Below are 26,662 nucleotides of genomic sequence, written 5' to 3'. Positions count from 1 at the left end.
CAGGGTGCTTACCATACCCACAAAGATGTTTCCTGCCACAGCCAGGGTCTCTGTGGCAGTGGTGCCCATGGTGATTTGCAAAAACCAGGCAATCTAAAGGGATGCAAAGATCCAAACCATTAACATTAGCAGAAATCTTGGGGTGTATCCATCAAAACTCCTCCTCCATTATGTTGGTAAGGAAACTAAGGCCTAGAGAAGAAGAGGGACAAGGCTGAGACCACAAACCAAGTTACAAACAGAGCCTGGACCAGAACTCAGGACTCTTGGCTTCCAGAAAAAGTAGATTAAAACTCAGTGTGAAATGGCAGTTCAGCCCATTTTTTCTCCCTCCTCTGCCCCTCAGCCTGCCACTTGATATCAGGCACACTTGAAAGGGTTTGCTTTTCACATTGGTTCTAATGTTCTAGATCTGACATATGATCATTTTTTCCCAAAGTAAGTGCCATCTTCATGCCTCTTGACAGATCACAAGACAAAGGCCCACCTCCTGACTGTGCAGGAGAATGACTCACCTTCTGAACTACCCACTGCACAAAGCCCAGGTAGTAAAAAGTGGACATCACACATCCAAAGAAAAGGATGATTGGTAAGGCCTATAATGAGAATGATGGGGCAACCAGTGAGATACTACACTGAATGTACAACTGTGTGCCATAAGAAGACTGTGTTTCAGGTCTCTAAGTTAAGTTGTTAGCATCCCAAGCATAGCTGATACAGTATAGATACTCTGGATGTTTAAACACAAGCTAGTCTAAGAATATATTTTAAATATATTGCAAATCTATTATGCCATCAATACTAAGCCACAAGGAGATGTTTTCTGAGCCTTCTTCTCCCACCCCTATTTCATTCCAATTTCAGTATGACAATGATCAAAGGGCAAGAGGTTAATGCTGCTTCCTATATGGATAAGATCAAATCCTCTTCTTAGGGTCAAATTGGTATATAGACTGGCTGATCTCTTGGACACACATCTTCATCATCTCGCTTTATCCCCCTCACCCTCACTGCCACTGACCCTCATTCTTGCTCATGAAACATATGACCTGAAAAGCGAAGATATCCTTGACCAGCATATCCCCAAAAACAAAACTGGAGCCAGCCACAGTATAGTTGAGAAAAATCTGCAAGAAAAAAAGAGAGACAGAACAAGAGTGAAGCCAGAAAAGGACAGGGAAGATAAGATCAGCCTCATGTATGATGAGGACCTACTGCTGCTACTGAGGTTGGTCTCCCTTTGACAGCATGGGAAGCAGCCTCAGTCACTGTGAGCTACCCATTGAATGACAGGGGACTCAGCAGTTCCATTCTCTTTATTTGTATGCTTAGTTGTACCCCAGTATACTCTCTCCTTTCCCACCAGATCACCCACCACCATCACTAACAAGACACAGCCTGATCTCCTCATGCTTTCCCCCAGTCTCCTTTCCCTAGGGTTCTAAAAGAGCTCTCATATTCAATTTCTCATACCTGAATCTGGTTTCCCAGCCATTGAAATGCATTAAATCCAGGATCAGTTCTGATGACCAAGATCCCAAAGACAAACTGAAGACCTAGGCCCCAAAGCACTGCCCTCCAGGACACCTGGGAGCAATAAGAATGTTATTCTAATGTGAGCTCTAAACCCGATTTGTTCATTACCTGGCTGGGGTTTTCAACATGGGTACGTGTACTCTGGAACCAACCTAGCATGTTAACAGTAAATCTGGGGTAAGATGGAATAGGGAGCAGAGGGAAATAGGACAGTAGTATATAAAGAGCCACATACGTCTATGTGGTTTTCAAAACTATGTCTACAGGTTAGACCTCACACACAGATACACGCACACATATATAAAAGCATCATAAACCACTACTTTAATATTACTATGTGCAATGCAAGCTCATTCTCTATCGTATTCTGTTTTCTTTCTTTCCTTCTTTATTTTTTGTTTTGTTTGTTTTTTCTTTAACACTGGCCTGGATCCACAAAATTGATATCAAGGCTCACTAACAGATCACAACCTACAGTTTGAAAATAAATGGTCTAGGGCCCGTGAGAACTTTAAACTTCACTTAGGAGCAAAATTGTCAAAGGGGCCAATTCCAGAGATTGTTAAGAACTTAGTTCTATGCCTTTGTAATCAATACTTGGCTCATGCACTTTGTAATTAGTAACACATGGTCCTTGGCTAGGTATTACTATGCCCACCCTGCAATACCCAAAACTCACTGCACTGTGGTGTTTGGAGCAGGCAAAGAGGATGAGGGTGAACATGCAGATTCCTGCGAAGGAGATCAGCTGCTCTGGCCTTTGGGCTGTGTCTAGAGCCAGCCACAGGATAAGGCCAACCAAGGAGACTCCCACGAACACACTGGAGAGGGAATTTCAAGACCATGTCATCAAATCAGTGAGTGAATAAGAAATCATTAACTTTACCTCTAAAAAATTGAAATTCACCACAAGGATAAATGAAACAACTCAATAGATTAGACACAGAGACATATCTTTAGAATCATTCATCTGGTGGTTTCCCAGTTAACACCTCTCCCCTCCCCTCAACTCTTTTACTCACAGAATGAAGCTGAAAGAGTCCAATCTGAGGACATAAATCTCATGACCTCTTTTTCTTCAAGTTATCATATCAGTAAGATGTGATATAAAGACTTATTCTTTAAGAATGTTCTAATGCATAACCAAAATATTTTTAAAAGAAGGGGGAAAAGTCCTCCCATGGATCTCCACCCACTTTCCAACCACTCCAAGGGTAAGAGTAAAGGCTAAGCACATATCAACTACTTAATGCCCTGTGGTCCCTTGATGTACCAAACATGCTTGATCAATACATAAACTAGTCTCATGCCTGAGTGTTGGAGTCATTTCAGTTCAAGGGAAAAGAAGTAGAAGGTGAATCACATATGAAAAGAAAAGAAAACAAAAAGAGCACATTGTCCATTGAGATGCCATAGGAACAACGATGACGATGACAGAAGGGATTACAGGTCAGGGTTGAATTTTGGAGCTGTTCTCACTGTGAACTCAAAGTGAATTAAATCTGGCTTCCATGGATAACTAATAAGAATGTGCTGTATAAAAAATTTAAAAATAAAATTTTTAAAATAAAGTAACACAAAAAAATAAATAAATCTGGCTTCCAGAATCCATCCTGTTAATGAAGAAAGTCCTTTCACTCCAGTGTCAAATAAATCAATGATCCAAAATTTAGGCTGTTGTCTGGTGTGTTTCTCCAAATGATCACTGTTGCAAACATCCTGAACAGCTATTTTCTGTGCATCCATTGGACAAAAGGCATAAAAGTGGAACATATAGAGAGTCTGAAAGTTATCCTCTCACCCCAGGCGTGTGATCAAAGGACACTTGCATGCCACAGTTAGTTAGATGAGGTGCGGCTGCTGTAGCATCCAGCTCAGTATACACTGAACAGTGAGTTTGCTCTTTAAACTCTAGGGGGTTATAAGACACCAGTGGGTGCAGGAAGTCTGGAGGACTAGAGGGAAAAAAAGCACAAAAAGTATCCAGGGGGCTTCCCTGGTGGCGCAGTGGTTGAGAGTCCGCCTGCCGATGCAGGGGACACGGGTTCGTGCCCCGGTCCCGGAAGATCCCACATGCCGCGGAGCGGCTGGGCCCGCGAGCCATGGCCGCGGAGCCTGTGTGTCCGGAGCCTGTGCTCCGCAACGGGAGAGGCCACAGCAGTGAGAGGCCCGCGTACAGCAAAAAAAAAAAAAAAAAAAAAGTATCCAGGAACTAAGGGAGAAACACATGACCACCGAATCAATTTGATAGTTTAATGCTGCTATAAGCCTCTTTGCCTTGATTTCTTCATTGAAGAAATATTTTTAAAAGATAGCAATTCTTTTGATAGCAATTGAAGAGAAGTATGGTTTTTCTCATTTCTGATACCAGCTCTGACAATAAACAGACTGAAACTCTTCTCTGAACTGGAACCCCTCCTGCCCCCTAGCAATATTGAGACGTGAGGCTATAAGAAACTGGACTAAGTTCAGTGTTCAGAGGCCCGTTGCTATTTGCTCGCTGAGCCTTGGTTTTTTTGTGTTTTTTTTTAACATCTTTATTGGAGTATAATTGCTTTACAATGGTGTGTTAGTTTCTGCTGTATAACAAAGTGAATCAGTTATACATATACATATATCCCTGTATCTCTTCCCTCTTGCATCTCTCTCCCTCTCACCCTCCCTATCCCACCCCTCTAGGTGGTCACAGAGCACAGAGTTGATCTCCCTGTGCTATGCGGCTGCTTCCCACTAGTTATCTATTTTACATTTGGTAGTGTATATAGGTCCATGCCACTCTCTCACTTTGTCCCAGCTTACCCTTCCCCCTCCCCGTTTAATCAAGTCCATTTTCTAGTAGGTCTGCATCTTTATTCCCGTCTTGCCCCTAGGTTCTTTATGACCACTATTTTTATTTTTTAGATTCCAGCTCTATTTACAATAGCCAGGACATGGAAGCAACCTAAGTGTCCATCATCAGATGAATGGATAAAGAAGATGTGGCACATATATACAATGGAATATTACTCAGTCATAAAAAGAAATGAAATTGAGTTATTTGTAGTGAGGTGGATGGACCTAGAGTCTGTCATACAGAGTGAAGTAAGTCAGAAAGAGAAAAACAAATACCGTATGAGCCTTGGTTTTGTAAAGTATAGGGGAGGGTCTGAGAGACAGCTCAGGAACCGTCAAAGGAGGAAAAGGGTAATGGATTGGGGTTTAAGACAAGTTGTGGGATGAGGGATATTGAGATTCTTATCTTACCATTTCAGCCAAAGCTTCAGGCAGGAGTTTTCAAGGGGCTTCAGACATCTCATTAATTTTTCACCAAAGAACCTTTTCAGAAAGCGGTGAACCAGGACTAAAAGCACCAAACAGGTAAGGACGAACAAGGCCAGTGCCCTATGGAAATTCAAGATGCAAGCTGCCAGGAAGTAGGCAGCATAAACTAAAAAGAGAGAGTACAGAGTAAGGATCAGCAAGGCAGAGCCCCTTAGGATCAAGTGAAGATTTAGTCATGAATGTCTGGGACTAAAGGCAGGTAAAACCCTCCAGCGACCTTACCACCCAGCCCTGTCAGACTGAGATGCAATTCTCAAGGCCAGGATAGATGGCTAACTGTTTTCTTGGGGTATCCCAAGGAGAAACCAACTTAGTTTGAATGCTGCATATTTTCACTTGTCCCTGATAAAATCTCATTCCCTTCTATTTTATCTGATATTCTCTTTCTATCCCTGGAAGTGGATTTGATCAGCACCCACTTTAAGCACCCACCTTTATATTCTTAAAAAGTCATCTTTGGGCTTCCCTGGTGGCTCAGAGGTTGAAAGTCCGCCTGCCGATGCAGGGGACACGGGTTCGTGCCCCGGTCCAGGAGGATCCCGCATGCCGCGGAGTGGCTGGGCCCGTGAGCCATGGCTGCTGAGCCTGTGTGTCCGGAGCCTGGGCTCCGCAACAGGAGAGGCCACAACAGTGAGAGGCCCGCATACCGCAAAAAATTATTTAAAAAAAAAAAGTCATCTTTTTTCAAAACTTTACAACCCCAGTCATTTTAACCTTTCCTCTTCAGCAGAGCCATGTAAACAAGGCTACTACTAGGAGGTACAGCCATATGGTTCTCATTCCATGGCCCCTTGACTCACCCCAAAATATAATTTTTGTTCTCACTACCCCAGCTGCCTCTAATATTCACATCAAAGTTCCATACGTCACTGACGATATATTTTAAATAAAGGTTTGTTATCTATTTTTTTTTTTTTTTGGTCATGCCCCGCGGCTTGCAGGATCTTAGTTCCCCAATCAGGGGTCGAATCCGGGCCCCAACATTGAAAGCACTAAGTCCTAACCACTGGACCGCCAGGGAGTTCCCAAGAGGTTTGCTATCTTTTAAAAATATTTTATATCATTGATCTTACCAGTAAACCAGCAAATAAGTAATATACTACAGGCTTCTTTCACAGACATCAAGAACCATGCCCCTCATCTAATCAAGATACTAAAAAAGAGACAAGCCCAGATTCTCTGACATATTTAAGTCTATTAAATAGTACATTTTGAAAAATAGCTTATTCTCAGAAGTCCAACTTATTTACTTATTCCTAGAAGTGTAACTCTATAAATTACAGCTCATCTACAAGTAATTAAGATCTATACATCATATAGCCCTTTAGATCAACTTGTGAATAAATTTGCTTTCCATCTAGTAATAGTCTTGACACAAGGTCACATTTCTAAAACAATTGTGTCTCTCACTTCCGTGGATCCTCATTACCTTACCCAAACACAACAGGCTCAGCAGGATCTTCTTGAACAAGGCAGCATGTGTCTTACAGAAACTTCTTGCCCTGGTGAAAGGCTGTAGGTTCCTCCTGATGAGAATCCAAAAATTAAGATCTGAAAATTATTCCATCCCATTTATATCAATTCCCAGAACTTAGATTGCCTGGCCTGAGGAAGAGTTTTCTCTTAATGAAGTTCATCCTGGGAAAGTTTGGTAGTGTTGTAGCGATGCCAAAAAGGCCAGGTCAACCTTGCCAATGGGCAGCAGGTCAGAACACTCCTACCCAACCTGGACTAGCAATATCCTCAGTAATTTCCTACCACAGAAGGGAACACTGGTCACACCAGGGAGAGACTACTGGGACCTACTCCTTCCTGTTCCCTAGGGACGAGGGATTGCTCAGCTTCCAGATTCAGAAAAGGGCCTATTCTTCTGAGAGAAAATAAAAATCACATAAACCCATAACCCTGAACAGTCAATCAGATATGCATTGACAGACTGGATGGAAAACACTACCACCCTCAAGAATCCCTGGGTGAGAGGGCCTGAGAGAAGGTGCCCAGCAAGTAGAACTTTTCAAGTTTAATTTATCAAACATTTATATAGTGCTTTCTATGTGCTGAACTCTTTCTAAGAAGTTTAATAGTACTAACTCATTGACTCCTAATAAGAACTCTTGAGGTGGCTACTATTATCATTCCCATTTTACAGATGTGGAAACTGGAAAACAGAGAAGTACCTTTCCCAAGGTCATGGAAGTTGTAAGGAGCATAGACAGAATGTAAACTCAGGCAGTCTGGCTTCAGAATCTGAGCTCTTAACCATCTTCCTTTGCTGCATCTTACCCAGGCCCCAGGCTCACCTGTCTCTGCCCCTTTTAAATGTCCTCAGCACACTGAAGTCATATGAACAAAAAGCTCTAATTTTCAAACTCTTAGAAGCTCCAAAGAAGATGAGCCCAGCAAGAAGGTCCAAGCTGGCCATCATGCTGAGGCAGGACAGCTTAGCCAGGGCTGGGACCAACCACTAGCTCCAAATGCCCTGGGGACTTAGCTCACAGATTTCCATGGCTCTTTCTCCATTGCTACCTCTCCCATCTAACACACTCCCTCCTCTTCTTTATACAAAGCCTTCCTTTTCACTCCTCTCTCCTTCTCCTTATTTCTTCTTTTTTCAGGGAGTCCAACCCTGTGTGAGTTGAGTAGAGTGTGTATTATCAGATATAGGTGATCTGAGAAAGGAGAAAACATTCTTTATCACCACCTGACTTATCAATTCAAGAGGACGCTTTAGGATCTCAAGAACTCTGCTACCTTTCCATGCTTAATAGAGAAAGTAGTGAGTAAAAACCATTGCTTAGAGGTGTCAGTGTACCTGAAGGATGTCAATATCTTTGGAATATCATTTGCAAAGTATATCAAGGAACTAATGTAATTTCAATCCTATACTTCCCATGTGTGCCAGATATCTTTGGTTTGCTCCTCCAGATCCACCCTCCATCTTGCTCCATGCCCTGGGATTCTAACCCATGTGGACTGCATCAGTGGGATTACATAACCCTCTGGATTTAGTTGGGTTCTACCAAGAGGATCCAAAAGGAGATCAGAGTGTATGAAAAGACTGAGGTCAGCATACTGAAGTCTTCTTTATCTGACTCTCCTTCTGGGTTCTCTTATATCTTGTCCCTTGCCTAGGAATAGTAACTGTTCATTGCTTCTAGCCTCAGGTTCTTGCACTATTGTTTCTTGTGATTCCACTACATCTTGCACACATCCCTGTAATGGTCTCTCTGTAAATAAACTCCCTCTGTAAAAAAACCCTTCTCTAATTATCCTAATTTAAGTATTCCATCTGTTCCTGTTAGGACCCAAACTGACCTATTAGGTGAAGCTGATTTAAAATCATACCTAATCAAATGCCAGTTCAGCAAAGCCATTGCAAAATTAGAGGGGACACTCACAAGTCCAGGATAAATATAAACCACATACCTAGAAAAGATTCCTGCCATTACCTCATGACCACATTCAAACGTTCCCTGAGAACTAAAGATCAGTGGGTACTACCAGAAGTCAGTGAAGAACACTCATTTCTGCAAAACCCACGAACAACCTGATCCTAGCATATCAATTTACAACTGGACCTCTGCTTTAAAAAATTAAAATAAAAAAAAATCATACAGGACATTCCAAAGAAAAGAGAATATATGTTCTCAGACCCTTTTAAACCAACTGAGAAGCAGTGCACAGAGGTATGTGCACGGGTGTTCATGGTCCTGGCATCCTGCTTGGCCTAGGATCTTGCTAATACAACCAAGCTCTTTACATAATGGTTCAGTTTGAGAGTTAGTAACTGTGTTATACTCAGAAGCTGAATTGAGGAAAAAAAATCTGTCTGGTAGATGGTGACACTTGATATCTTGTCCATAACTTGCTGTGATGTCTGTACCCACTCATAAATTCTCCAGGTATGTATGTGGAAGGCTTTCCAGATATGGACTAATAATAATGCTCTCACTTACATGCTTACTGCCTGCAGCCTCTAGTGACAGCATGGGAAAGAGTAGGGTAAGGATGATAGGTTGTGCTAGCTGAACACAGCATTAGTGGTCACTATAGGTCAGGCCTAGCAGCAAGGGTGTTCATGCATTTTCTCAGTGACCCTTTCCACAAGTTGTGTAAACTCCCCCAACTAAGGGAGACAAAGCTATGGAAATTCCCAGGGTCTGGGGTACTATCTTTTAGCAGTTAGAATGGAAGGCGTAGGTAGCTTTCAAAAAATCCATCTCCTGTGACTGTTGACAGTGGGGCCCTGGGTGAATCCTTGCTCGCCCTGGCTTGAAGTAAGAATTAGAAGAAAGACAACGAGTCAACCCAGTACAAAATGACAGTCTGGGTAAAGGGCAAGGGCCTCCAGGAGAAGTGACCAGAATCTTTTCAAGGTGTCCAAAGTTTTCAGTTGATGATAGCATAGGAAGAACTGGTCAGTGGGTACTGTACTGGGTACCACTTTGCCAGATTCAAAGGTGTGTATAAAACTGGTTTAAAACTGCATGGGCAAGGGTTGCTGGATAGTGTAGTAGAGGAGCTCAAGAACAGTTACAAAAAGTGTCCAAGGGAGAATGGTGACTGAGAAGCAAAAAGCTTATTAATAAACCAAAGTGGAAAGCCAAAAAGGAGTTGGAAAACCAGGGAAGGCAAGAGAAAAGTCTATCAGATGGAGGCCAGCAAACCTACATTGGAGTCAGAGGCTCTGTGCACCAGGGGATGACCAGTTCTGAGAACCATCAGCCCAGGCAGAGTAAGAAGGGAACCTAAACCAGAACACAGCCGGGTGCTTAACTGCTGAGTTGTGATGGATGTGTTGCCTTGGAAAAGAACCCTCTCTCCACACAGGAGCCAAATCTCTGCTTGATGTGCAATAAAAAGTCAGATCTTCTTCACACTAAAAGTAGAGATTCAAAGATCCACAAAAACAAGAGGGACCTAGTTAGTGGGTTTTCCAACCGGCCCTTCTACCCAGCCTCAACTTCTTCCTTCCAGAACTCTTATCCCTCCAGGTTAGAGGTAGCAGGGATTCTGAAAAACAGTAGAGTCTCCCCAAGTTAGGCTCTCTCTCATTAGGGAGAGTCATGACTCTTTCCCCAATGGCCTTTGCAGGCCGGTCCTTTAGTTCCATTTCTAGCAAAACTCTCTCTAGTTTCTAGTATATGATTAATGCTCATCACGTAGTTCCTATGCTGATACAATTTGTCCCTATTTACATCTTCTTTTAACGATTTCAATAGGAATTTGAGGACAAAGGAGCTCTGGCTCATTTAGCTGTTGAATTCAGGCTGAGGCCCTAAAGAGAGAAAAAAAAACAAAAACAAAAACTGGAGGGGTTGTGGGGAGGAGTTCCCAGCAAGGATGGGCTTGCCTAAAGTTCTTCACTCAAGATGTGCATTGACATGCAACTTAGTCCAGCCCAAGATGCCCTTCCAGACCTCCCTCCCAGTAACTTGTGCAGTTCACACCCACCCACCTATCTTGCCATCCCCATCCATCCCTGCCAGGCTTACTATCATCCTCCCAGGAAGTTAGAACAGTTGCTCTGATAGGGCAGCCAGAAGAAACAACAGACTTAGTAGGAGCAGTTGGAGAGCTAGGAGGAAAAGCGAAAAAGAGAAATGATCTTTAAGAAGGAGAGGGCTTCTCTGGTGGCGCAGTGGTTAAGAATCCGCCTGCCAATGCAGGGGACACGGGTTCGAGGAAGATCCCACATGCCGCGGAGCAACTAAGCTGGTGTGCCACAACTACTGAAGCCTGCGTGCCTAGATCCCATGCTCTACAGCAAGAGAAGCCACCACAATGAGAAGACCGCGCACCGCAATGAAGAGTAGCCCCTGCTCGCCATAACTAGAGAAAGCCTGTGTGCAGCAACGAAGACCCAATGCAGCCAAAAATAAATAAATTTTTTAAAAAAATAATAATTTTTTTTAGAAAAAGGAGGAAAGGTCAACAACATTCAGTGATGTGTAAGATCAGGTAGCATAGCAAATGAGAAGATGGCCGTGAACAGGTGACTGGTTCTGTTTGAAAGAGCCATTTACAGGAGAGTGACTGGATGAAAATGGAATTGCAGGGGATTGAGTGAAGTGTGAGTATATAGGGACTACTTTTTCAAAAAATTGCCTCTAAAGGAAAGAAAAACCCGATACTATTTAGTAAGCACTTTTTGCCAGGTACTGCAAGACCTCATCAATCATCCTCCCCTAAAACCACAAGGTTAATATTATATTCACAGGCAAGGAAGGTGAGCCTGCTGGCAAAGTTAGGATTTAAACCCCAGATCTTTCCATTACTCCATGTGGCTTCTAATTAGACATGAAAGACTGGAATTCCAGAGGGAACATTCCAGAATTCCAAAGTTATAATTGCGAAGAGAGTAGAGGAGAAGGAGCAGGTAACCGCGCCTGTGATGTCAAAGAAGCTTTCACAAAGAAGAGGACAGATGAACTGATCCTAAAGGTAAAGGGGAAGGCGCTTGCCAAGGGGATGTGTTTCAGGGAGTTAGAAGAGAGGGCTGGGCTACCTCTAGAGGAGGAAAAGCATACTTGAGTGAGCCAAGCATTTTGAAAGAACAGTATGGAGCTTCCCTGGTGGCGCAGTGGTTGAGAGTCTGCCTGCTAATGCAGGGGACACGGGTTCGAGCCCTGGTCTGGGAGGATCCCACATGCCGTGGAGCAACTGGGCCCGTGAGCCACAACTGCTGAGCCTGTGCGTCTGGAGCCTGTGCTCCGCAACAAGAGAGGCCACGATAGTGAGAGGCCCGCGCACCACGATGAAGAGTGGCCCCCGCTTGCCGCAAGTAGAGAAAGCCCTTGCACAGAAACGAAGACCCAACATAGCAAAAAAAAAATAAATTAATTAATAAACTCCTACCCCCAACATCTTCTTTAAAAAAAAAGAAAGAAAGAACAGTATGATTTACTGTCGCTGAGAAGCAGGGAGCATGTGGATGGATGGTGAGAAGAAAGCATGCAAAGAAGACAGAAGCCAGGTCATTTAGACTATATAGCATGCTTAGGAATTTCAGTTTTATCTTGTAGAAAGCAGAGGCCCATTGAAGAATTTAAGCAAGGTAATAACATAAGTATATATGTATTTTTTAGAAAGATCACTCTGGAGGCGGGTGGTGAGGGATGGGCTAGGGGCCAGTATGGAAGTAACTGAAGGTGCAGGGGAGGACTGATAGGAGGTGAATGGCATAGGTATTTGTTTTTTTTTTTTTTTTTTTTTTTTTTTTGCGGTATGCGGGCCTCTCACTGTTGTGGCCTCCCCCGTTGCGGAGCACAGGCTCCGGACGCGCAGGCTCCGGACGCGCAGGCTCAGCGGCCATGGCTCACGGGCCCAGCCGCTCCGCGGCATATGGGATCCTCCCAGACCGGGGCACGAACCCGCATCCCCTGCATCGGCAGGCGGACTCTCAACCACTTGCGCCACCAGGGATGCCCTGTTTGTTTGTTTTTTAATTTTCAATTTAATCACAGTACGACACTAATTCCTTAATATCAGTTATCTAGTCAGAGTTCAGATTTCCCTGATTTTCTCATAAGTGTTCTTTGTTAGTTTTGTTATTACAGTGTGGGTTTTGAATCTGGATCTTTTTAAGGTGCATATGTTGCAGTTGGACGAAGCTTTTTTTTTTTTTTTTTTTTTTTTTTGCGGTATGCGGGCCTCTCACTGTTGTGGCCTCTCCCATTGCGGAGCACAGGCTCCGGACGCGCAGGCTCAGCGGCCATGGCTCACGGGCCCAGCCGCTCCGCGGCATATGGGATCCTCCCAGACCGGGGCACGAACCCGTATCCCCTGCATCGGCAGGCGGACTCTCAACCACTGCGCCACCAGGGAGGCCCGGACGAAGCTTTTTTCAAGTGTCTTTCCATCTGAATGTTCTGCCATCTTTTTTTTTTTTTTTTTCCGGTACATGGGCCTCTCACTGTTGTGGCCTCTCCCATTGTGGAGCACAGGCTCCGGATGTGCAGGCTCAGCAGCCATGGCTCACGGGCCCAGCTGCTCCGCAGCATGTGGGATCTTCCCGGACCGGGGCACGAACCCGTGTCCCCTGCATCAGCAGGCGGACTTTCAACCACTGCGCCACCAGGGAAGCCCCTGCCATCTTTTAGTTGTTGAGGAAAGTAGGTTGTTTGTTCTGTAGGTTTCCCCCAGGCTGCATTTTGATGATTGCATCCCTGCGGTACAATTGTTACTCCTTCCCCTGTATTTCCTATAAATTGTAGGTAGAGTTAGAGACCTGATCAGATTCCATTTTCAGGGGGGGAGGCAGGTGTGCAGGACTGTGTCAGAGACGTTGCGTGCTTTTATCAGGAGGCACAGGCTCTCTCTATTTTTGAGATGTCAGCATTGACGACTGTTGCCAGGATCTCTTAATTCATTAGGAAATTCATGTTTTTATTATAAACATTTTATTCAAAATTATATGAACCTTGCTGAATTTTCCTCAAGAAATTGTTTTCCAGAATGATCTCCATTAGGCCACTTTAATTCATTAATCAGTTTTCCATTAAGGCATTGAATTATTTTAAATTATTTTCCATTTCCACTTTAGAAGATTTAAAAAACCTCTTCTTTTAAAACTTTGTAACAAAGGCATAGGTGTTTGAGAAAGAGGATCAACATCAAGGGGAAGGAAACTGGGATGACAAATGAGGTTCCTTCCGTGAGTGACTCAGTCAGGGTGATAACATGAACCAAAATAGAAAAGACAGGAGGAGGAACAGACCTGAGGAGGAAATGTGAGTTTATTTATCTTTGTGTGCCTAGAGCCCAGCCTGACTAGGACCTGACTGAGTAGAAAAGTATCAAACCTATGCTGACAGAAATTTGGTTTTAATGTTTAATTTGAAGTGTATATGTCACACCTAGATGAAGGTGTTTGGTAAGTGGTTAGATATATAGGTCAGAAGCTTAGAACAAAGATTCAGGCTTCAGATGTGGCTTTAGGAATCAAGACATTAAGTGTAGGAGTGAGAAGAGAAAACAAATGACAGGCTCTGGAAAACAACAGACAAGAAAGAACATCCAGAGAGGTAGAAGAATGAGGAGGGGATAGTGCCATTAAAATCAATAAGTGAGTTTCCAGAAAAAAAGGGTCAGAAGTCATGCTGCAGATGCCCAGTGAAAGTGTGTGTACATTGGACTTGGTAAGTAGGTTTTCATTGCTCACTTGAGTAAAAGATTTTCAGCAGAGCAGTGATGGTGAAAACTAGATTGTACTGGGCTGAAAATTGAATGGGAAGGTGAGAAACATGGAAATAGCAAGGAAATCCCACGTTTCCAAGAAACTTGGCCATGAAGGAAAAAGATATCACAAGTTTGAGATAAGGTTGATTTTTGAGGAAAGAAACTTGAGTATATTTATAGATTGAGGGAAGGAATAATTGAAGAGGTAGGGGAAAGAGGCCCTGTTGAAGGGGATGGAGAAGGGTGGCATTAAGAAGATGGATAAAGAGGTTGGCCTCAAACTCAGGGAGAGGAGGCCTTCTGATAAGGAGGGGAAAAGATAAGGATTCATGCAGGTGCAGGTATATTTAAGTTGGAACATATGGGAAGATAACTTAATGTTTAAACAAAAATAATAATATTGTAGTATGGGGTTTATAACATATGTGAAAGTAAAACATATAAACATAAACAAGAGTAATATAAAGGCTGGAAGAGGACATACAGAAGTATACTATTATAAGGTTCTTATACTATATGCCAAGTATACTATTACAAGTTTCTTATACTATATGCCAAGGGGTGTAATATCACTTGAAGGTAGACTTGATAAGTTGAAAATATACACTACAGGCGACTTGTCTGGTGCTCCAGTGGTTAAGACTCCATGGTTCCACTGCAGGGGGCACCAGTTCCATCCCTGGTGAGGGAACTAAGATCCCACATGCTGCATAGGAAAGAAAGAAAGGAAGGAAGGAAGGAAGGAAGGAAGGAAAGAGAGAGAGAGAGAAAGAAAAAATATATACTACAAACTCTAAACCAACCACTAATATAGCAAAACAAAGAGTTATACCTAATAAGCCAATAAAGGAGGTAAAATGGAATCATTTTAAAATATTCAGGGAGTTCCCTGGTGGTCCAGTGGTTAGGACTCCATGCTTTTACTGCCAAGAGCCCGGGTTCAATTCCTGGTTGGGGAACTGAGATCCTGCAAGCTGTGCAGCACAGCCAAAAAAATTTTTTTTTCAATTAATCTGAAAGAAGGCATAAAAAGAGGAAAGGGTATTAAAGAGGAAAGGCATAAAAAAAACAACAATGGAAGACATCTGTGTTTATGGATCAGAAAAATTAATATTGTTAAAATGTCCATACAACCCGAAGCCATCTATAGATTCAATACAATCCCCATCAAAACTCCATTGGCATTCTTCACAGAAATAGAAAAAACAATCCGAAAATTTGTATGGAATCTCAAAAGACCTCAAATAGCTGAAGCAATCCTGAAGAAAAAGAACAAATCCAGAGGTATCAAATGTCCTGATTTCAAACTATACTACAAAGCTATAGTAATAAAAACAGTATGGTACAGGCATAAAAAGACACATAGACCAATGGAATAGAATAGACAGCCCAGACTTAAAATCCCACATATACAGTCAGGTAATATTTGACAAGGGAGCCAAGAACACCCAATGGGGAAAAGATAGTCTCTTTAAACAAATGGTGTTGGGAAAACTGGATAAACACATAAAGAGCAATGAAACTGGACCCCTATTTTATACCAATCACAGAAATTAACTCAAAATGAATCAAAAACTTAAACATAAGACCTGTTACCATAAAACTCCTAGAAGAAAACACAGGGAGGAAGCTCCTTGACATTGGTCTTGGCAATACTCCTATGGATAAGAAACTGAAAGCAGAAACAACAAAAGCAAAAGTCAACAGGTGGGACTATATCACACCTAAAAGTGGGACTTCCCTGGTGGCACAGTGGTTAAGAATCTGCCTGCCAATGCAGGGGACACAGGTTCCAGCCCTGGTCTGGGAAGATCCCACATGCCACAGAGCAACTAAGCCCGTGCGCCACAACTACTGAGCCTGCGCTCTAGAGCCCACAAGCCACAACTACTGAGCCCACGTGCCACAACTACTGAAGCCTGTGCACCTAGAGCTTGTGCTCTGCAACAAGAGAAGCCACTGCAGTGAGAAGCCCATGTACCGCAACGAAGACTAGTCCCCACTCACCACAACTAGAGAAAGCCTGCGCGCAGCAACAAAGACACAATACAGCCAAAAATAAAATTAATTAATTAATTAATTTTTAAAAAAACTTAAAAGCTTCTGTACAACAAAAGAAACAATTAATGAAATACAAGGCGACCTATGTAATGGTAGAAAATTTTTGCAAACCATATACTGGATAAGGGGTTAATATCCAAAATATATAAAGAACTCATACAACTAAATAACAACAATGACAACAAAAGATACAATTTAAAAATGGACAGAGGAACTGAAAAGACATTTCTTCCAAAGAAGATATCCAAATGGCCAATGAGTACACGAAAAGATGCTCAACATCATTAATCATTAGGGAAATAAAAACCCAAACTACAATGAGATATCAACTCACACCTGTTTGAATGGCTATCATCAAGAGACAAGAGATAACAAGTGTAGGCCAGGATGTGGAGAAAAGGAAACACTTATACACTGTTGGTGGTAATATAAATAGGTTCAACCACTATAGAAAACAATATGGTGTTTCCTCAAAAAATTAAAAATAGATCTACCATATGACCCAGCATTTCCACTTCTGGTATATGCCCAAAGGAAAAGAAAACAGGGTATCAAAGAGATATATGCACTCCCATGTTTACTGCAGCATTATTCACAATAGCCAAGATATGGAAACAATCTAAGTGCCCATCAATGGATGAATATGTAAAGAAGATGTGGTATATATATATGCAATGGAATATTATTCAGCCATGAGAAAAAAAGACATCCTGCTATTTTCGACAACATGGATGGACCTTGAGAATATCAGGCTAAATGAGGTAAGTCAGAGAAAGAAAGACAAGTACTGTATAATCTCACTTATATGTGGAATCTATAAAAAGCCAAACTCGGGAATTCCTTGGTGGTCCAGTGGTTAGGATTTGGCACTTTCACTGCCGGGGCTCTGGTTCAATCCCTGGTTGGGGAACTAAGATCCTGCAAGCCTTGTGGCATGGCCAAAAAAATAATAATAATAAAATAAATTAAAAATAAAAAAGCCAAACATTAAAAAACAGAAAGTAAATGGTTGTTACCAAGGAATGGGGTGGTGAGGGGATAGGACAGATGGTGTTAAGGGTACAAACTTTCAACAAGTAGTAAATAAGCCCTAGAGAACTGACACACAGTATAGTGAATATAGATAACAGTATTGTATTATAATCATCAAACTTGCTAAGAGACTAGAACTTGATTCCAACTACTAAAAAGAAATGATCATTATGTAACATGATAAAGGTGCTAGCTATTGCTACAGTGGCAATCATATGACAAATATAAGTATATCAAATTAACATGTTGTACACCTTATCTTTGTACAATGTTATATGTCAAACATATTTCAATTTTAAAAATTGCATTTAGTTGCAATCCAGAGATGAGAGGAAGGATCTGGGTAAATAGCTGAGCTAAATTCTCATTGATTGTGAATTGGGCCTTTACTTTTTATTTTGTCTAGTTTTGTTTTGTGGAGCCAAGAGTGACAAATGAAATTATAAATGCTTCCCAAATCCTAAATTTTATCATTAAGAAAACTTTCATAAAATCAGTGGCATGGGGTGACTTTAATTGATGAGAGGAATGTAATATTGGGTAACTAGTGAAAAGACAATCTATTCTTAGTGGATGACTGGGAAAATTAACAGTGGAAGAAATAAATTTGATATGTTAAGAAAAGAAAAGAGCAGTGGAGCCAAATAAAAACAAATAAATAGCTGGGACGTCCCTGGCAGTCCAGTGGTTAAGACTCCATGCTTCCACTGCAGGGGGCGTGGGTTCGATCCCTGGTCAGGGAACTAAGATCTACATGCCACATGGTGCAGCAAAACAAAATGAAACAAACAAACACACACACACACACACACACACACACAAATAAATAGCAAGATGGTAGATTTAAATCATTAAATGTAAATGGCCTAAAAATGCCAATTAAAAAGCAGAGACTGGCAGGTTAGCTTTAAAAAGCAAGAGGGAGGGCTTCCCTGGTGGCGCAGTAGTTGGGAGTCCACCTGCCGATGCAGGGAACATGGGTTCGTGCCCCGGTCTGGGAAGATCCCACATACTGCGGAGCGGCTGGGCCCATGAGCCATGGCCGCTGAGCCTGCGTGTCTGGAGCCTGTGCTCTGTGACAGGAGAGGCCACAACAGTGAGAGGCCCGTGTACTGCAAAAAAAAAAAAAAAAAAAAAAAAAAAAAGCAAGAGGGAGACTGCTTTTTTTCTGAGAGAATGGAAAAAAAAAGAGGACAAAGACAAAGAAAATTATAAGTAATGAATGGGGGTCTTAGTAACAAAAATACTTAGTCTTCTTAGAAAGGAATGATATTGGATTATATACAGTGGAGATTGTATAGCTATTATATAGCAGTGGAGATGGGGATGGGTAAGAAAAAATGGGGTTGAGAATTTGAAAAGAATAGAAGTTTTAAAACAACTACTAAAGGTAAATAAGGTGAGTCCACATGTAACAAAGTGAAGTGCCAAACCACTGAAGATGGCTCAGGCAGTCCAGTTTGGTGCCAAAGTTCCACTTAATTGTTTTAAGTTGTGATGACTTTACTGGGCTCCATGTGAAGACTAGGCCTGTCTGTACAGAATTTATAGCTGAAATTCAGCAAGATTTAAACCAATATTAATTTGGTACATGATCATTATCCTTTTTTTCCTGGTAATTGGCTTGAATGAAAAACCATACATGTAAAATTTTAATGATCCAACTCTTCATTTCTGGAATCAAAAACCAGAAGAGCTAGTATTTAGAAGGCAAGCTAGGAAAAAGTACATGACTCTTTTCCTCTAGGGCAGAAGAGCCCTTCTCAGGTCTACTGGCCCTTCCGTCAGCCAGACCTAAACTTAGGACAGGATGCTTCCCTGCTAAGCCAGCCCCAGGACCCTAGCATCACTGTGGGGGTGGGGGTGGGGGGCATAAGGGCATATGGCTGAGGGTCTGTGAGACTGAGGGGGAGAGGGATGCTCTTATGAAGCCTAGTTTCCTTTGCTTTCAGCAGGTATACCCTCTGTTTTACAGAAATTCAGCCTCTCTTGCCCTAGATCCTTTAGCACATCTCTGATCCAATAGCTTCTGAGCCTCCTTTCTAAAATCTTAGGGAAAACTGGCCTTCCCACTTACCAAAGCAAATCCTCCAACTCTTGATCTCAATTCCACCTCCTCGCAACTCCTAAGGGCTTATCTGACAATTATTTATCTCACTATCTCCATCCTCTTCTATTGTCCATTCCTTTTCTTTCTTTGACTCTCCTGGCTCCTTCTTTCAGCCATCAGATGTGCTCAAGTTCACTAGTTCTTTAAAACAAACACCCCTCACCACCACCAAACACTTTTGAATTCTAACAACAGAAAGAACCTTCTTTAAAATGTTTATGTTTTGCTAAATTGCTTTATAGAAATGGCTAAATTCAAAAAGAGTAATGAAAAGAAAGAGAAGTTAAAATAGTTTACACTGAAGGATCAGATTAAGGATATCCTTATCCAAGAACAGAAGAAAGGATAAAGACAGGGGTCTGAGTATGTGTCCTGAGAATGGCTGGCCTTAATCAGTCATCAAATCTTGTCAACTCTACTTCGAAAGTGTATCTATTGAACTCTGAATATTTTTGAATTTTTGAGTATATACTACGGGTAAAGCATTGTACCAGGTGCTATAGGAGATAAAAGGATGAAATAGACATGGATCCTGCCCTCAATGTATTTACAGTCCAGTTTAGGGGATGCAATATACATATAAATCTGTAACACAGTGTCAAAACTTTTAAGTGTTATTAGAGAAGATCAAATAGAAATGTTATGGGAGTTTTGAGGAAGAAGGGGCCTCTTTGGACTGGGGCCAGTGAGGTTGAGGAGGAGGAAGACCATTTGTGATAATATCATGGACATGATTGCTCGTGAGTTGGGCCTTAAAAGATATGTTGTATCTGGGCAGAAAGATGTAAAATGAAAAGACATTTCACTCAGAGGGAATGATGGAAAACATGACACAGAGGTAGGAAATGAAAAGTTATATTTAAGGAACAATTGAGGGTTAATTCTAATGCATAGAGGAGCATTAGAAAGGGAATTGTAAGAGTTAATTTTGGAAAGTCAAGTTAGGTACAAATCATGGTTGAAGAGCAGGAGAAGTGGGGAAGACATGAATGCCAACCAGTGGGGAATGATAGAGGTTTTTGAACAAGGCAGTTCAGAGTCATGCTTTAGGCAGTTCTGGTAGAATCTATATAAGATAGGTGTGTAGCAAGTGGGAAGGACTGGAAACAAGAATCTGTATGGGTGCTATTTGAATAGTTCAGCAGAAATGAAATGAGTTTCAAAATCCAAATTCTACTATAGGTGGTAAAAGAAGGAAAGCAAACCACACACAGAAATACGGAAAGTAAACTAAACGGGGAAAATGTATAGCTTTACTAGGATTCAAAGAAATGCAAGTTATAACTTTAAAGCATGATTTAACATCTATGTAACAAATTTTTCATCTGAGAAAATATAAAGTTGATGAGATTTGAGGGAACTGGACACAATTATACATCAGAGCAGTTTAAGACACCAACAGCAATCTGACAAAATGTAGGAAGGTCCACAGACTTACTTAGTGGTCCGGTGGTTAAGACTCCACCCTTCCACTACAGGGGACACGGGTTCCATCCCTGGTTGGGGAACTAAGATCCCTCATGCTGTGCAATGCAGCCAGAAAAAAATAAAATAGAATAAGAATTCAAGCCCAACATTGTAAATCAACTACACTTCAACTTTTTTTAATGAAATTTAAAAAAAAGTTAAGCCCAGTATTAGAAGACTCAAGAGCTGATCAACAGCTTCATGGAACCTACTCCCTAACTTGGGCAGGGTACTTTAAGGTGGATCTATACTCTGTCTTTTCTATGCCCAGCACAGTCACTGGGCTAAATATAAACCAATTATCAAAAAATCTTCTAAAGGCTCCACAGAAGTTAGAAGGTTTAAGTTTAATAGAGAAAGACAAAGCCCTGTGTTTAAATAGGCTTTAATCTATAGGTAGCCTGACCACTGTCTCAACAACCACCGGGCACACTAGGACACGTCACTGGACGCTGAGCTGCAGCATGGCAGGTGCAAAGCAGGAGGCCCCGATGCTACTGGAAGAGGCAGAGGCTGACTAATATGCCATAACTATGACACCAAGCTTCTGGTTTTTAACAAGACAGGTCATAAATCTCAGGACACCTCCTAATTATTTTGCTACATTTTACTGTTACCTAAGCTCTTAAGGTTCTCTCTTCTGTGTGTATGGTGGAAATCTTATGTAATGATATGCCATTGCCCATCTCTTCCCAACTCCTCATTCAATGACATCCCATTGGTAGCTTGAAATAAGCCATGTTGAGAGTATTTATACTACAGGCAAATGCTACAAATCAAAGGTTGATTTATTATTTTGTCTAGATCAAGAAGTGGCAAACTATGGTCTGTGGGCCAGTCCATCCTTGTTTTTATAAATAAAGTTTTAAGAACACAGCCATGCCCATTTGTTTAGTATCATCTGTGGCTGCTTTCCCACTAAAATGGTACAGTTGAGTAGCTGTGGCAGAGACAGTATAGCCTGAAAAGCCTAAAATATTTACTATCAGGCCCTTTATAGAAAAAGTTTGCCAACCCAAGGTCTTACTCACTAAGGCGAGAAAAAATATGAACCAATATTCATGGCAAAACTACTCTTGGAGAGCCAATTCTTAAACATATACCAGCACATCACTGGGTAGAGTTCATATATAGACCTAAGCAGTCTAATTCTAGAATTCACATTAACCACTATATTGCTAAACAAAGTATGAAATATTATGTAAGCATGAAAATTTATAGAAAGCTTACTGTCAATTCATAGAAATGTGATATATAAAATAGGTGGAAAAACAAAAATACAAAATAGTAATGTCCACATTTATATATATCAATTTGTATATAGACGTGAAATTCTGGAGAAGAAAATAGAATTTAAAAAGTTAAGCTTGTTTTCTCTATGAAGTCATTTAGTTAATTCCTAAAAATAAAGAGAAGAAAATACATATCCAGGACTTCCCTGGTGGCGCAGTGGTTAAGAATCTGCCTACCCATGCAGGCGACATGGGTTCGAGCCCTGGTCCGGGAATATCCTACGTGCCATGGAGCAACTAAGCCCGTGTGCCACAACTACTGAAGCCCGCGTGCCACAACTACTGAGGCCCACACACCTAGAGCCCATGCTCCACAACAAGAAAAGCCACCACAATGAGAAGCCTGCGCACCACAATGAAGAGTAGCCCCCACTCGCTGCAACTAGAGAAAGCCCATGTGCAGCAATGAAGACACCACACAGCCAAAAAAGAAAAAAAAAACACATATCCATATATCCATATATTCCCTTTAGAAACTATCCAATATCCTCTTCTAAGCTTCTCAACATATGACTTCTGCACTTTTTTATAAATACCCAGACTCTGTTCCACACCGTGGAACACAGCTTCCATCTGACCTATTTTACCCCAACAACTTCTATAGACATTACTTCTGCGACTATGACCATAACCAAGTTCAGAGATTTTTCTCCTTCCTTGTCTCCTGATACACAGAATATTGTGGATTAATTGTACCTTCATTCTTAACACTTTCTTCTCTTTTGACTTTCAAGACTGTACTTTTTACCTTTCTCTGTTATCTCTTTTGGTGGGTCCTTCTCCATCTTTTTAAATTTCTGATTTCTCTTTCTCCTCATCCCCAAATCTGAGTATTCCAAAAGAGCTATTTAAAAAAAATTATATGAGTAAGTTAATATCTAAGGCTCAATTTTCTAATTGAAAAAGGGGACTAAAATTAGTACCCACCTGTTGGCATGAAAATTAAATGAATTAATTTCATAAAGCATTCTGCACAATAGTAAGTACTCAATAAATGTTAGTTGTTGTTTTTCACATTTTTGTTCTTTTTGTTGCCGGTCCAACCAACACTGATATCACTGAACTCATTACTTATGGCACAGGTTTATGTAACAATTAATTACATAAAAATGTATATGTGCACCTGGTAACAGCAGGTGGCTGTGAGTCTTATTTCGACAACAAGATCATAAGCTCCTGAGAACAGGGCAAGTTTGACCTCTTCTGAGTCCACCAACCATACTAGCCAACCCTAGGCCTTAACTGAATCAATGCCAGAACACCTGTACCTCTGTTGAGTGGGGGGTTCCAATCCATCCCCAAGGCTGTGTCCTTGCTCTTCAGTCTTCCTGGTTCCCTCAGGATTTATTCCTTCTTCCTGTAAGCACAGGTAGAGTTGAGGTCAGTCATAAGGCCCTGCCAGGGGTGATAGGGATTGCAAGCAACCAAAGACCCTACATGAGGCCATGTATCAGCCCACAGAGATGTGCAGAAACTAAACTGGTGAGTTACCGTGAGCTCCAGCCCTGGGTTCTCTATGCCAGTCTCCACTGTGGACAGAGCAATGCCCTCTCTTCCATTTGTTTTCTCCATCTTCTGTTCTCCTGAAAAACAAATTCAGAGCCAAGGCTGAAAGATTAGTTGTTCTATAATATGGGGCCGGATAGAACTTTTAGGGCCAGTTACCCACAGGAAAACAAAACTAAAAATATTTAGAGATTTAGTTGATTTCTTTAAGAACTGAGAATTGAGAAATTGGAAACATAGTTCTAAAATAATAAACAATGAAATATAGACTTCTACTTCCTATTGTGAATAGCAAAGGAAGGGGAAATAAGATAGGAAAAGAGAAATGAAGGGCAAGGGAACTGAAATGAATCAGTGGCTCACCCAGGGCTCCAGGACCCGGACTAAAAAGGACCCTCCTCAGTCCCCTTAAGAAAGGGTTAGAGGGCAACTACTCCTGTTAGCCTCCAGGTGGCCCCACTGAGCTGTGCTGAGTAAGAAGAAAACAAGGAGGCAGAGGGCTGGGAAGACCACAGCCCCCAACATATTACTGAGAAACCAAGATTAACAGACTTTCCAGTTCCTGACTATAATGTAGCATGAGAATTGTTTTTGGAGCATCTAACAGAGTACCTCATGAGATAAATAAAAGAAACCTACACGTAGAATAATCAGTATGAATGTTAATTATCCCCAGGAAAGAAAGTTTTAAAACAAAATGAGAGAATAAAGAAACAAACACTTGAGCCTCACTATAAGCAACCTTAATAGACAAACATTCAAAGTTATAATATAGGTTCATCTGAGATTTTTTTTACTTTGTAGAAATTTTCCTTCAATTTTATGGAATTGTTTTTTGTTTTTTACTGTGATCTCTTCAACCATTTAAATATAATTTTATTGAACATACATAAACAAACAACTTTTGTTTTTTAAATCAGGACTTTCCTGTATAGGCACAGAACTACTTGAATTTGGTCTAAATATGATCAATTAAGAAATCTGGCAAATCAGCTTCCTGCCCTCCTACAAGACCATTACTTACTCCAGTTTATAGGATTCCTTCTGGTGCCTCAGTGAAGGACAGAAAGAAAAATTCAGCTCCACGAGACCTTGACTCTAAAGGGATGGGCTGGAAATGAGAGAGAAGGATTTCCTGATTGGCCCATTTTGCCCTGGGCCCTCCTTTGCTGTTCCTGCCCTTCTCTGTAGAGGAGGAGTGCAACTCTCAAGTTAAATATTTATATGTTCTAAAGACTATTTTGCAGGGTCAGGTCTAAGAATTCTGCAGGAATTCCTAACAGGCACATCAGCAGGAGCATTGCCCAGCACAGAACTAGGCACGGGGTAGTATGGAGAAGAAAAATAAGAGAAGGATCTCTGTACTCAGAAAACTTAGCATCATTTTGTACAGGAAAGACACTTGCTAGAAAACAACAGAATGAAGGACTGTACATGATTCAATTCTAAATGACCGCTAGGAAGTCTTTTACTAATCCATTTAACAAATATTTGTTAAGTATTCACCATCACCCAGGCACAGTTTTGGGTGCTGAGGACACAAAGATGAATGGGATATTGCCCCTGCCATGAAGGAATTACAAATCAGTGAGGAAAGACATATGTCAAGAAAGGCTTTACAGAGTTGGTAACATTGGCCCTGAGTCTGGAAAGTTTTGAAAGGTAAGTAGGGAATCACTGATGGAGAAGGGGAAAGATATACCACCAGAGGGAGAAAGTGAAACAAAGGCACAGAGGTGAAGACTTCCCTGACACACTAAGGAGGCTGTAAAAAATAGCTAAAGATGCAGACCTACTAGAGAATGGACTTGAGGACATGGGGAGGGGGAAGGGCAAGCTGGGACAAAGTAAGAGAGTGGCATGTACATGTATACACCACCAAATGTAAAATAGATAGCTAGTGGGAAGCAGCCGCATAGCACAGGGAGATCAGCTCGGTGCTTTGTGACCACCTAGAGGGGTGGGATAGGGAGGGCGGGAGGGAGACGCAAGAGGGGAAAGATATGGGGATATATGTATATGTATAGCTGATTCACTTTGTTATAAAGCAGAAATTAACACATCATTGTAAAGCAATTATACTCCAATAAAGATGTTTAAAAAATAGCTAAAGAACAGAGGCAAATTTTTGAGAAACTAATGAAGGAGGGACAAAATAAAGTAAGAAATTAGTTAAGGAATGGAGGGGGAAAATGTGAATGAGACGGTGGTAGTTTATTAAGAAATAAGTCTGGAGATGCAGTCAAGTGCCAGATGGAGATGGGCTCTGTAAGCCAGACTAAAAGTTTGGGCTTATTTGGAACCAACTGCAGAGGCAAGAGGAGAATGGTTTGGAAGGATGCACACCGGGGACAGGGAGACCAGTCAGGAGACAAAAGCAACAGTCCAGGTCAGACATGGTGAGGCTCTAACCAAAGCAGTAGATGGAGAGAAGGAAACAAATCTACAGATGTGGTGACTAATCGGGCATAAGGGAGTAAATGAAAGGGGGAAGTTAATTCTTGAAAATTGTTCAAAATGATCTATTTTCTTCCTGCTCCTACCTGCCAGTAATACTGAGCTGTATGTTGTTCCCTAAACACTTGCTGTTCCCTTGTGCCTGTGTGACTGTTTGTGGATGCTGTTCCTTCTGCCTCCAACACCCTGCTCCTATTTACTTACCTGGCAAATTCCTACACCACCTTCAAGTCTCTGTTGCAAGGCTACTCTCTTCAATGAAGCTTTCCATGATTCCCTCCAGATGAGACTTAAGATCCCCTTTCCCCACACCCCTACTGCAACATGCTCTTGCAGAAGACTAGAGAGCATTTAGTGCTCTAAATGTTTACTTGTCTCCCAGTAGACCATGATCTCATCAAGCACAGGCTCTTTATCTTGTTCACCACTGTATCCCCAGGCTCAAGGCCTGCCACAATATTAGGCAATCAATAAAGATTTGTAAAATAAGTGAAACGAGCAAACACAGATTTCTGGCTTAGATTATTGGGTATGTAGATGATGATAACAATCACCAACATAGGAAAACATATCTCTATTTCCCTAGCTCCATGCACGCACGCACGCACACACACACACACACACACACGCACACACACACAAACATAAAAGCCCTACCAGAGTAAATGTCTGTTATATTCTGCAACCTAGAGCAACTCAT

At 41.6% G+C, this 26,662-nt stretch overlaps 1 protein-coding gene across 1 annotated transcript in view; it reads right to left on the bottom strand.

Annotated features, from left to right (window-relative positions):
• The window catches only part of SLC28A2 (solute carrier family 28 member 2), a 42,303-nt gene that overhangs the window by 15,290 nt on the left and 351 nt on the right, over positions 1 to 26,662 (bottom strand). Inside the window, exons 2-10 of the mRNA XM_060098350.1 lie at positions 23,491 to 23,582; positions 23,268 to 23,356; positions 6,292 to 6,383; positions 4,780 to 4,963; positions 2,216 to 2,357; positions 1,474 to 1,587; positions 1,050 to 1,127; positions 516 to 596; positions 13 to 93 (exon numbers count right to left, since the gene is read on the bottom strand). Coding sequence (XP_059954333.1) covers positions 13 to 93; positions 516 to 596; positions 1,050 to 1,127; positions 1,474 to 1,587; positions 2,216 to 2,357; positions 4,780 to 4,963; positions 6,292 to 6,383; positions 23,268 to 23,356; positions 23,491 to 23,571 — 942 coding nt within the window. The 5' untranslated portion in view covers positions 23,572 to 23,582. The remainder of the gene's footprint in view (positions 1 to 12; positions 94 to 515; positions 597 to 1,049; positions 1,128 to 1,473; positions 1,588 to 2,215; positions 2,358 to 4,779; positions 4,964 to 6,291; positions 6,384 to 23,267; positions 23,357 to 23,490; positions 23,583 to 26,662) is intronic.

The sequence above is a fragment of the Mesoplodon densirostris genome, chromosome 4, assembly GCF_025265405.1.
Source record: "Mesoplodon densirostris isolate mMesDen1 chromosome 4, mMesDen1 primary haplotype, whole genome shotgun sequence".
In the NCBI taxonomy this organism is placed as follows: domain Eukaryota; kingdom Metazoa; phylum Chordata; class Mammalia; order Artiodactyla; family Ziphiidae; genus Mesoplodon; species Mesoplodon densirostris.
The sequence above is the reverse complement of the archived record's forward strand: the minus strand, read 5'-3'. Positions and strand labels throughout refer to the sequence as shown.